This window comes from Oncorhynchus kisutch, linkage group LG8, assembly GCF_002021735.2.
Source record: "Oncorhynchus kisutch isolate 150728-3 linkage group LG8, Okis_V2, whole genome shotgun sequence".
NCBI lineage: Eukaryota > Metazoa > Chordata > Actinopteri > Salmoniformes > Salmonidae > Oncorhynchus > Oncorhynchus kisutch.
In genome coordinates, this window is record NC_034181.2 from 46,635,974 (window position 1) to 46,648,692 (window position 12,719).

The 12,719-nt window shown below is 42.5% G+C and overlaps 1 protein-coding gene across 4 annotated transcripts in view; it reads right to left on the reverse strand.

Annotated features, from left to right (window-relative positions):
• The window catches only part of LOC109895605 (glutamate receptor ionotropic, delta-2-like), a 521,177-nt gene that overhangs the window by 68,118 nt on the left and 440,340 nt on the right, over nt 1-12,719 (reverse strand). For all 4 annotated transcript variants that reach the window (XR_004210832.1, XM_020489443.2, XM_031830443.1 and 1 more), the window contains one exon: nt 11,107-11,245. Coding sequence is in view for 3 of the 4 variants with exons in the window: in XM_020489443.2 (XP_020345032.2) it covers nt 11,107-11,245 (139 nt within the window). In the remaining variant the exon portion in view is untranslated. The remainder of the gene's footprint in view (nt 1-11,106; nt 11,246-12,719) is intronic.

Here is a 12,719-nt window from a genome sequence, read left to right on the forward strand (position 1 = left end):
AAAGAGTTGTTCTGTCAGCGCTGAGTTAATAACATGAATATAGTTAAGGGTAAGCCAGCCAATCAACTGGCAAGAAGCTCCATGTAGTTCAACAAAAAGGGGAATAATAGAGAACTGAAATAAAATCACTCTCATACCATCACCACCTCCAGGGAAATGAAGGTATTTTAATTACAATGCTACGGTTTGATAAGTTTTCAAACACTCACCATTTATAACTGTAATAGAAAACCATTCCTGGGACTAATTACTGTTTGTTTGTCAAATTGCTTTAACACAAGCTGCCGATGTGACTAGGAGAACAACAATTCCATCGCCGTCAGTATTGTTACACTTCTGTTTACGGACAGATTTAGTCCGTAGAAAGAGAACTCCATCGTGTTATGCCCTTCCGTTTCAATTATTCTAAGTACAATCACACAACGAGTTTACCGGAGAATTCATTAATTGAATATCGTTACATCAGCATACTGTCACCCCCCCGCACTACTCCCCCCTGCTCTCTGCAGCTACTTTCAACCCTCTTTGAGGTTTTAATGAACCTGGCTGCCAAATGTTAATCTTTTATTGCTGTCAATTAATCCTTGCCCTTAATCTTCCCACTTCCCTCTTCCACATTTCGGCATGCCCGTGTCTATCATTTGCATTCTCTTTGAAGGGGGAAATTCTCCTTAAATAATGTGTGGGCACATGGGAATATAAGGAGAGTGATGGTGGGGTGGGTGGAGGAGTCGTAGACTAAGGTAGACTATGCTTGTGTCCCAAATGGCAACCTATACCCTATGTAGTGCACCACTTTTGAAAAGGGCCAAAACAACTAACTACCTGTTCATCAGGGGTGTAGAAATCAAACAGAAAAGAAAAAGGGGAGAAACAGAGAGGGATGAGCCGAGACTTGTTTATTACACACATTTAATTGCAAAATGCTTTCAATTGCAACACGATTTCCTCAGCGTGCACTAATGAATACACCCCTCTCTCAAACATGTCCCTCACCTTGTGAAGCCACCATGTGTGATGTGTCCACTGTAGGTTTATTGGTGTTTACTAAGAATACATTGGAATTTGTGTAGCGCTTTTCATGACACTCAAAGACACAATGACAGCCCTTTAAATGTCTAATGTTGTCCCTGACAAAGCAGGTGTTTGCCCAATTCCCCAACACACACACGCACACACACGCGCGCGCACACACACACATACGCAAACACACACACCCTCCGTCAATCCACCCCTCCATCCTTATACTCATCCTTCCACTCCATGTCCTCTCGCTCTAAACGGGTGCCCTCTCCTCTCCTCTCTTTCTTTTTTCTGAACCCAATCCTCAGTCCTCCATCTCTCCTCTTCGATCAATCCGCCCACAATGCCTGCTGACTCCTATCTTTTCACTGTTCACACATTCTGTTCCTACCAGCTCTGCTGCTTCAGCTCCACTCTCCTCCAATCTCCCCCTAAAGGATTCGCAACACTATCTAACAAAAACAATCCTCCACAAAACTCAACCTTGGAGTATTAATACAAAAAAATCTGTCTCTTTTTCTTGTCACTGTGTCAAGCCATCCAGCTTTACTGGCTCAATGACACCGTAGCAGAGCACTATTAAAATGCTATCTATATGACTCCCTCCTTATCTGTAGATAGAAACAGATTAAAATGTGTATAAGGACTGAGGAGGGGAGAGATCCAAGAGATCCACTTTCCAAACTCACTGCAAGAATGGTAATCAAACTTTTATCAGATTACAGACCATCTAATTACAAGATCAGAGTTTGTTTCCCTTTTCCCCCTCCCATCTCAATTCACATTCCATAAATCTTGAGGGTTTCCTGTCTGAGGTAGCACATCCCTCCTCTTTAAAACAACAGGCCCCTGGGTGTAAAGTTTAGGCTCTAATTATTGCAGTAATGATCCCAGAGTCTACACATTAAAGATAATACATTGAAATGTATGGAAATCATAATTAGCTGCATAGAAGTAGAACGGAGCAATTTGAGAAGGACTCATTAATGACGTCTCATGCAAAAACAAAACAAAAAAGGGAAAGGGGGGGGGCGTTCCCACTCTCTCTCCCTCTCTCTTTCTCTCGCTTTATTTCCCTAACCTTCTCCAGCAAGATGGAGCAGGGAGATGAGATATTCTCGCTAAAGCACAATTAACTTCTTACTGCTAGGCATTCCGGAATCTGATTTGCCAAATGAGCGGTGGGGATTTAGGCGTGGCACCGTGAGGGGAGCAAACAAATGATGACGACGAGATGATAAACAGAGACAAGGCTTAGTAAAGACATGCAATTTCAATCGACGTGGTGTGGGATGTGGTGTTGAAGAGATTGACGTGGTGTTGAAGAAGGTTCCCTAACTGTTGACTCTGGGCCCCTCTACCTGCCACAACTCACACACACTCCCTCAGATCTGCTCTAGTCCTCCTTCAGCGTGGGCACATAGTTTCATCCTCCTAAAACACCATAGAGTCCACCGTGGAATCCTCGTAAACCAGTTACCCGTTGTGCCCGGGAGAGTGACGTCACCCGCAGGATGATAGATCTGATTTGTGCCACACAGGAAATTAAAAACAGAGGGCCCTCACTGGCCCCTAGAGAGGGGATGTGCCCATGTGGCTTCTTCCCAGACAGACACTCCATCTCTCCAGAAACAGCAGACTGCCTGATTGATACAGAGAGTGCGAGAGAGAGCAGTGAGCAGAGAGAGCAGTGCTACGAATGTATATTCCCATGTGGATTCATTTATACACACTCCGTCAACTGCAGTGTGAGGCAATGGAGGCTCCTCACAGCAGGAAGGGTGGGGACCATCCTCCTCAGTAAATTTCATAAAAACAGTGAAAATGTAAAAAAGATATCAGTTCTCGATAAAAACGATATACTGTATATTCACGTCACCAAATAATTGATCAAAACACTGTTTTGCAATGGTCTACTGTAGCCACAACTACATTCTCTGTGGTAGCACGATGGTGTAGCTGGAGGACGAAAAGCTGGAGGACATCTGGCTTCAATACAAAACCTAGAAGGCTCATGGTTCTCATCCCTTCCATAGACTTACACAGTAATTTTGACAACTTCCGGAGGACGTCCTCCAACCTATTAGAGCCCTTGTAGCATGAACTGACATGTTGTCAGTATCAGAAAATGTATCTTGTACTGAAAGCATAAGCTACAGCTAGTTAGAACTGCAGTGCATAAAATGTGGTGAGTAGTTGACTCAAAGAGAGAGAAAGACAATAGTTGAACAGTTTTTAACAAATAATCTTTTCAAAAAGGAAGGAGAAGCAAAGAGAAAGTGAGAGAGTTAGCCATTTTTTTTCTCACTTTCACTTACTTAGCTAGCTAGTTTAGCCTACTCAAACAACCGGCTCAAACAGAGAGGGATGCTATGTTAGTTAGATGGTTATGGTTATCAAACACTGGAACTCTTCCAAGTTAAGGTAAGCTTTTGGTTTTATAAATGTATGCCACCGGGGCCCACCAGTGTAACTTAATTTTTAATTTTATTTAACCTTTATTTGTACAGGTTTTTCTCATTGAGATAACATCTCTTTTCCGAGAGAGACCTGGTCCAATAGCAGCAGGGGGAACAAAGTTTCAGACAAAACAACTTGCATACACTAACACAACATTAAACAAAACTATAGACACACATACAGTACAACAAGTACATATTAAGTTAAAAAACACACAAATGTCTTGACTAAAAAACAGCTGTCCTAAAGAAAATTACACTCTTCTATGATATTTACATCGATCAAGTGTTTAAACTCATCAAATTTTAAAATGTTCAGGAGAGAATTCTAGGACCATGGAGCTATTTCTACCATGACCTGTTCTAATTCTTGGTACTGTTAAAAGCAAATGAGAATGGGACCTTAATTGATATTTATTTACCGACATGATTAAAAAAGAACAGAGATAAAATAACATTTGACCCAGTATGGCCTTATAAATCAGTGTATACCAGTGTTAATGCCTACGCAAGGTCAATGAAGACCAGCCAACAGCACTGTAGAGATCACAATGATGTGTTAGATGTTTTTGATTTGTAATGAACCTGAGGGCAGCATGATATACTGAATCAAGTGCTCTCAGGGTAGTGGTTGAGGCCTGCATTTTCTTCCAAGATGGCGTAGCAGTATATATATATATATATTTTTTTTAAATCTCAACTTCCATCTACGTACTGAACATACTCTCCTGCAACCCTCCATACCAAATGTGGTACGGATCTGCTATTTTTTTTACACTTTAAACCCGAACCCCCATCAGAAACTAGCCAGCTAACTAGCTACTAGCTAGTAGTCAGTTAGCTACTGCTAGCGGTCAACACCATTAACTCGGACATCAGCCAGCCTCAGTCCGGTCAATTCCTGCCAGTCTGCACAGCGCGATATCAACCCAGAGCATATCGGACTGCTTTTTCTCTACCTTCCCTCCGGATTCCTACCGCAAGCTCTGAACCTTTGCACAGGATCACCGCAGCTAGTTCGCTGCTATCCGAGTGGCTACTCCTGGCTAACGTCACTGTCCCGAAGCAAGCACCAGTTAGCCTGGAGCTAGCCTGGAGCTAGGCCCATCTCCCGGATAGCTGAAGAGGTCCATCAGCCAATTCTTGGACTACAATACTATTTTGCCAATTGGCCTGGAACCTTTTACTGTCGACATGGAGCCCCGGCGATCCATCACGACTGGTCTGCCAACGTAACCGCTCGAGGGGGGTTCAACAGGCTCTTCCGTTACGACGTCCCCCGAAGGCCCATGTACTAGTCTGCTAGACCCGGCCTGCTAGCTGTCTGAATCGCTGTCTCCAGCTCACCTAGCTACTCACTGGACCCTATGATCACCCATGCCTCTCCCTAATGTCAATATGCCTCGTCTATTGCTGTTTTGTGACTATTGTTGTCTTTCACTGTAGGGCCTCCAGCCCTGCTCAATATGCCTTAGCTAGCCCTTTTGTTCCACCCCCCCCACACATCTGGTGACCTCATCTGGTTTAAATGGTGCCTCTAGAGACAAAACCTCTCTCAGAGTCACTCAATGCCCCGGTTTACCTCCACTGTATTCACATCCTACCATACCCTTGTCTGTACATTATGCATTTTTTATTTTTTATTTTAATTTTACCTTTATTTTACTAGGCAAGTCAGTTAAGAACAAATTCTTATTTTCAATGACGACCTAGGAACAGTGGGTTAACTGCCTGAACGACAGATTTGTACCTTGTCAGCTCGGGGATTCGAACTTGCAACCTTTCGGGTTACTAGTCCAACTAGTCCAACGCTCTAACCACTAGGCTACCCTGCCGCCCCATTGAATCTATTCTTCCACGCCCAGAAATCTGATCCTTTTACTCTCTGTTCCGAACTCACTAGTACCTATAGCCTTTAGTCGTACCCTTATCCTACTACTCCTCTGTTCCTCTGGTGAGGTAGAGGTTAACCCAGGCCCTGCAGACCCTAGCTCCACTCCCAATCCCCATGTGCTCTCATTTGTAGACTTCTGTAACCGTAAAAGCCTTGGTTTCATGCATGTTAACGTTAGAAGCCTCCTCCCTAAGTTTGTTTTACTCACTGCTTTAGCACACTCCGCCAACCTGGATGTCCTAGCCGTGTCTGAATCCTGGCTTAGGAAGGCCAACAAAAATCCAGAAATCCCTAACTATATTTTGACAGGACAGAACTGCCAAAGGGACTGAGTTGGAAGGCCAACAAAAATCCAGAAATTTCCATCCCCAACTATACATTGACAGGACAGAACTGCCAAAGGGACTGAGTTGCAATCTACTGCAGAGATAGCCTGCAGAGTTCTGTCATACTATCCAGGTCTGTGCCCAAACAATTCAAGCATCTACTTTTAAAAATCAATCTTTCCAGAAACAAGTCTCTCACTGTTGCTGCTTGTTATAGACACCCTTCAGTCCCCAGCTGTGCCCTGGACGCCATATGTTAATTGATTGCCCCCCATCTATATTCAGAGTTCGTACTGTTAGGTGACCTAAACTGGGACATGCTTAACACCCTGGCCGTCCTACAATCTAAACTATATTCCCTCAATCTCACACAAATTATCAACAAACCTACCAGGTATAACAACAAATCCGTAGCCATGGGCACCTTCTTAGATATCATCCTGACCAACTTGCCCTCTAAATACAGCTCTGCTGTCTTCATCCAGGATCTCAGTGATCATTGCCTCATGGGTCCGCGGTCAAACGACCACCCCTCATCACTGTCAAACGCTCCCTAAAACACTTCAGTGAGCAGACCTTTCTAATCGAAATGGCCCGGGTATCCTGGAAGGATATTGACCTCATCACGTCAGTAGAGGATACCTGGTTGCTCTTTAAAAGTGCTTTCCTCACCATCTTAAATAAGCATGCCCCATTCAAAAAATGTAGAACTAAGAACCCTTGGTTCACTCCAGACTTGACTGCCCTTGACCAGCACAAAAACACCCTGTGGCGTTCTGCATTAGCATTGAATAGTCCCCGCGATAGGCAACTTTTCAGGGAAGTCAGGAACCAATATACTCAGTCAGTTAAGAAAGCTAAGGCTAGCTTTTTCAAACAGAAATTTGCATCCTGTAGCACTAATTCCAAAACGTTTTCGGACACAGTAAATTCCTTGGAGAAAAAGAGCACCTCCTCCCAGCTACTCACTACACTGAGGATAGGAAACACTGTCACCACCGATAAATCTACGATTATCGATAATTTCAATAAGCATTTTTCTACGGCTGGCCTTCAACATCTCAGCAATCCCTGCAGCAACATGCCCAAGCCCCCACCGCTTCTCCTTCACCCAAATCCAGATAGCTGATGTTCTGAAAGAGCTGCAAAATCTGGATCCCTACAAATCAGCTGGGCTAGACAATCTGCACCCTCTCTTTCTAAAAGTAGCAGCTAAAATGGTTGCAACCCCTATTACTAGCATGTTCAACCCCTCTTTCGTATCGTCTGAGATCCCAAAAGATTGGAAAGCTGCCCATCCCCCTCTTCAAAGGGGGTGCCACTCTAGACCCAAACTGTTATGGACCATCCTGCCCTGCCTTTCTAAAATCTTCGAAAGCCAGGAGAACAAACAGATAACCGACCATTTCGAAACCCACAGTACCTTCTCCACTATGCAATCTGGTTTCCGAGCTGGTCATGGGTGCACCTTAGCCATGCTCAAGGTCCTAAACGATATCATAACCGCCATTGATAAAAGACAGTACTGTGCAGCCATCTTCATTGACCTGGCCAACGCTTTGGACTCTGTCAATCACCGCATTCTTATCGGCAGACGCAATAGCCTTGGCTTCTCAAATGACTACCTCGCCTGGTTCACCAACTACTTCCAGATAGAGTTCAGTGTGTCAAATCAGAGGGCCTGTTGTCCGGACCTCTGGCAGTCTCTATGGGGGTGCCACAGGGTTCAATTCTCAATTCTGGCTCTTTTCTCTGTATATACAGTTTTAGTCGGTAGTTTACATACACATTAGCCAAATACATTTAAACTCAGTTTTTCACAATTCCTGACATTTAATCCAAGTAAAATTGCCCTGTTTTAGGTCAGTTAGGATCACCACTTTATTTTAAGAATGTAAAATGTTCGAATAATCGTAGAGAGAATGATTTATTTCAGCTTTTATTTCTTTCATCACATTCCCAGTGGGTCAGAAGTTTACATATGCTCAATAAGTATTTAGTTAACATTGCATTTAAACTGTTAAAGCTTTCCACAAGCTTCCCACAATAAGTTGGGTGAATTTTGGCCCATTCCTCATGACAGAGCTGGTGTAACTGAGTCAAGTTTGTAGACGTCCTTTTCTATAGGATTGAGGTCAGGGTTTTGTGATGGCCACTCCAATAGCTTGACTTTGTTGTCCTTAAGCCAACAACTTTGGAAGTATGCTTGGGGTCATTGTCCATTTGGAAGACTCATTTGCAACCAAGCTTTAACTTCATGACTGATGTCTTGAGATGTTGCTTCAATATATCCAGATCGTCCTTGCTGAGCGGCCTTTCAGGTTATGTTGATATAGGACTGGTTTTACTGTGGATATTGTCACGCCCTGGTCTAAGTATTTTGTGTTTTTCTTCATGTATTGGGTCAGGCCAGGGTGTGGCATGGGGTTTTTGTATTGTGGTGTGTTTTGTCTTGGGCTTTTGGTGTGTATGTATTGGGATTGTAGCTAGTGGGGTTATCTAGCAAAGTCTATGGCTGTCTGGAGTGGTTCTCAATCAGAGGCAGGTGTTTATCGTTGTCTCTGATTGGGAACCATATTTAGGCAGCCATATTCTTTGACTTTGTCGTGGGTGATTGTCCTTAGTGTCCTTGTTCCTGTCTATGCGTGAGTTTTCACTAGTATAGGCTGTTTCGGTTTTCGTTACGTTCTTTGTTTTTGTAATGTTTGTATTATTTCGTGTTTCGTTTTTTGTTCATTAAACATGGATCGCAATCTACACGCTGCATTTTGGTCCGACTCTCCTTCACACCTAGAAAACCGTAACAGATATAGATACTTTTGGATCTGTTTCCTCCAGCATCTTCACAAGGTCCTTTGCTGTTGTTCTGTGATTGATTTGTACTTTTCGCACCAAACTACGTTCATCTCTAGGAGACAGAACGCGTCTCCTTCCTGAGCGGTATGACGGCTGCATGGTCCCATGGTGTTTATGCTTGTGCACTATTGTTTGTACAGATGAACGTGGTACCTTTTGGAAATTGCTCCCAAGGATGAACCAGAATTATTTTTGAGGTCTTGGCTGATTTATTTTTATTTTCCCATGATGTCAAGCAAAGAGGCACTGAATTTGAAGGTAGGCCTTGAAGTACATCCACCTCCAATTCACTCAAATTATGTCAAGTAGCCTATCAGAAGCTTCTAAAGCCATGACATAATTTTCTGTAATATTCCAAGCTGTTTAAAGACACAGTCAATTTAGTGTATGTAAACCCCTGACTCACTGGAATTGTGATACAGTGAATTATAAGTGAAATAATATGTCTGTAAACAATTGTTGGAAAAATAGATGTCCTAACCGACTTGACAAAACTATAGTTTGTTAACAAGAAATTGAAAGTTGAAAAAGGAGTTTTAATGACTCCAAACTAAGTGTATGTAAACTTCCGACTTCAACTGTATCAATGATGCTTCTGGTGATTCTCTGACACACCTCTTCACAGACGACACCATTCTGTATACATCTGGCACTGTGCTAACAAACCTCCAAACGAGCTTCAATGCCATACAACACTTCTTCCGAGGCTTCTTAAATGCATGCAAAACTAGTGCATGCTCTTCAAACAATTGCTGCCTGCACCCTCTCGCCCGAATAGCATCACTACTCTGGATGGTTCTGACTTAGAATATGTGGACAACTACAAATACCTAGGTGTCTGGTTTGACTGTAAACTCTCCTTCCAGACTCATATTAAGCATCTCCAATCCAAAAGTAAATCTAGAATCGGCTTCCTATTTCACAACAAAGCCTCCTTCACTCATCCTGCCAAACATACCCTCGTAAAACTGACTATCCTACCGATCCTTAAATTCTGTGGTGTCATTTACAAAATAGCCTCCAACACTCTACTCAGCAAACTGGACGTAGGCTATCACAGTGCCAACCATTTTGTCACCAAAGCCCCATATACTACCCACCACTGACCTGTATGCTCTCGTTGGCTGGCCCTCACTACATATTCGTCGCCAAACCCACTGGCTCCAGGTCCACATCTATAAGTCTATGCTAGGTAAAGCCCCGCCTTACCTCAGCTCACTGGTCACCATAGCAGCACCCACCCGTAGCACGCACTCCAGCAGGTATATTTCACTGGTAATCCCCAAAGTCAACACTTCCTTTGGCCGCCTTTCCTTCCAGTTCTCTGCTGCCAATGACTGGAACGAATTGCAAAAATCACTGAAGGTGGAGTCTTATATCTCCCCCTCTAACTTTAAGCATCAGCTGTCAGAGCAGCTTACCAATCACTGTACCTGTACACAATCTGTAAATAACACACCCAACTACCTCATCCCCATATTATTTATCCTTGCTCTTTTGCACCCCAGAATCTCTACTTGCACATCATCATCTGCACATCTATCACACCAGTGTTAATGCTAAATTGTAATTATTTTGCCTCTATGGCCTATTTATTGCTCTACCTCCCTACTCTTCTACATTTGCACACACTGTACATAATGTTTCTATTGTGTAATTGACTATACATTTGTTTATGTGTAACTCTGTTGTTTTTGTCACACTGCCAGGTCGCAGTTGTAAATGAGGACTTGTTCTCAACTAGCTTACTTGGTTAAATAAAGGTGAAATAAAAAACAAAACAAAACAAATCCTATAGCCATTTGCTTTGCAAACTTTATCTCATGTGCTACAGAAACAGCTAGCCAAACAACAGTGCTCAGTGCCTGCACACTTCAATTCAAGGATTAATACAATCAAAAATCGACATTTCTCAATTTTTTTCCAGACCTCCAAAGTGGTCTCCTGATGTGGTTTAAGCATTGTTATATGTTTAACCATGCTCATAAACCAATTATTATCCTCCCTAATCTTAAATGTATGTGTCTGGGTACAGGTAAACCTACTGTACGTGTGTCTGTCTTGTGCATCAGTATGTTCTTCCATAATAGTTGCTACAATGAGAACTAGCTAGAAGACACAATGCACACACTTACTGTCTGAAAGCCTTGACATAATGTCCTCAGTTGAATGTCAATTTCACAAACATGTACGAATGTACTGTACCGCAAATTCATAACACAATGTCTTTCTAGCAAGTGGATTGAATAAACCACACTAACTTGGAACCAATAGTCTAGTCCCAATTAAAATGTAAAGTATTTCCCCCACTTCATTTTCTCAACCTGGGCCTGTAAACTGTTCCTGGTACAGTCTGACAGGTTTCACTAAAACACGAAGACAGAGGTTTTTGTGGGTGAAGGATGAAGTTGCCCCTAGAAGCTGATCTTGGGTCCGTTTTAAATTGTCCCCACTAATGGTTAAGGTTAGGATTGGGGGAGGGAAAGCTGATCCTAGATGTGTACCGTGGGGAAACTTCACCCTGAGTGGTGGTGTGTCAGTTACTTACTGGATGGAGTTCTCGATACGGCTGATGGTGAGGAAGGCAGCCAGGTTGGCCGTGTAGGAGGAGAGTACGATCAAAGCGAAGAGCCACCATACCCCCATCATCATCCTCGTGGCCAGGGTGGTATACGGAACCTCACCACCTGATAACAAGACCAGGATGAGAGACAGAATAAAAATGTCAGTCAAATGGCAGGTATGGTTGTGCATGAGAAAAGAAAATCATTTCTCAGAGGAAACCTAATTTGTGATGTCAGGTATACCAATTCCCACACACAACATATTACGACCCACAAAGGCAGGCTTTCCAGTGCAACTCGACAATATGATGTTTTCTTCAATTTTTTTGCATTTTCATAAAGAGATAAATGTATGCTCTATGTAGAGTGTTTATTTCCCCAGACAGGCCAGTCAGGACTAAGGCACATCTGTTTGTTCTCTGTATTAATGCACAACCTTTACTTTGCACTGCAGAGTGGAGGGAGAGGGGAGCCTCTTCCTGGGAAAGACAACCATAGCTCCATGATGGATCTGTAGAGCTTCAGCCTCACCTTCATTGAAGCCTGTTACAAATGTGCCTAATTTATCCTTGGAGCTCGCAGATCATTGTGCTCGCATGTGGAATAAGTGCCAGTCATTTCAATCTCTTCAGCAAAGACTCAATAAAATATCTGACACCCATTCTATCCAGTGCTTCCCTCTGGGTTAATCTGTCTTATGAATTAAATGTCCAGTTGACATGAGCTCATATGGCCTGAATGCTATTTGTGTTCTGTTAACATGTTGCTATTGTAGAGTAGTTTGACTATTCTTATGTGCTTTGACTGTATGTTAGGCTTTCATAAAACACATATGATAAGTAGGCTATAATGTTGTACAGGTAACTGCCAAAATATAAAATATATTTTGATTTGTTTAACACTTTTTTTGGTTACTACATGATTCTGATGCTTGTCTGATTGGTTGATGCTTGAACTTGACCTTGAGCTTTTTCTAGTGTTCACAAGTATGGCCTCTCAGAGTCCTCTGAATGTACACATTGTCATGAATTTCACTTGTGATTTCAACGTAAATGTATTATTGTTAATGTATTGTGATATCCATGTATTTCTGTTTCATTGTCTGCCATGTGAATATCAGTAAAAAAAATCATTTTGGAGGGACACAACATGATACATATTATGGACCCCATCCATAATTTCTGACATAAAATAAAGGAATCGTGAACCATATCTAGACAGTAACATATAGTTTTAAGACATCCGGTAGGGGCAGTCACATTAGGAAAAAGGGATGTAAATAGATCTGCTAGAGACCGTTTATTGATTATGAAAGTATTCTGAGTGGTCTTGACCTGGGAAGTCATCCGACAGAACTTCAGAATAGGTGGTTTCTGCTGCTCAAATTTATACATAACAATGTGTGATGGATGTAATATTGTTCAAAATACAATTTCGACTAGAACATTGATTGCCATGTTGAGTTTTGTAAACAAAGTGCCTGTTGCTGTACAGTTGACCTAGCCGGGCTGTTGGGTCCAAATGTGACAGTAGAAAGGACGGTGTTCTATGTAGAGAATTCATGTGAATGTAATCCCTCTGGATCATAACGGTCTCA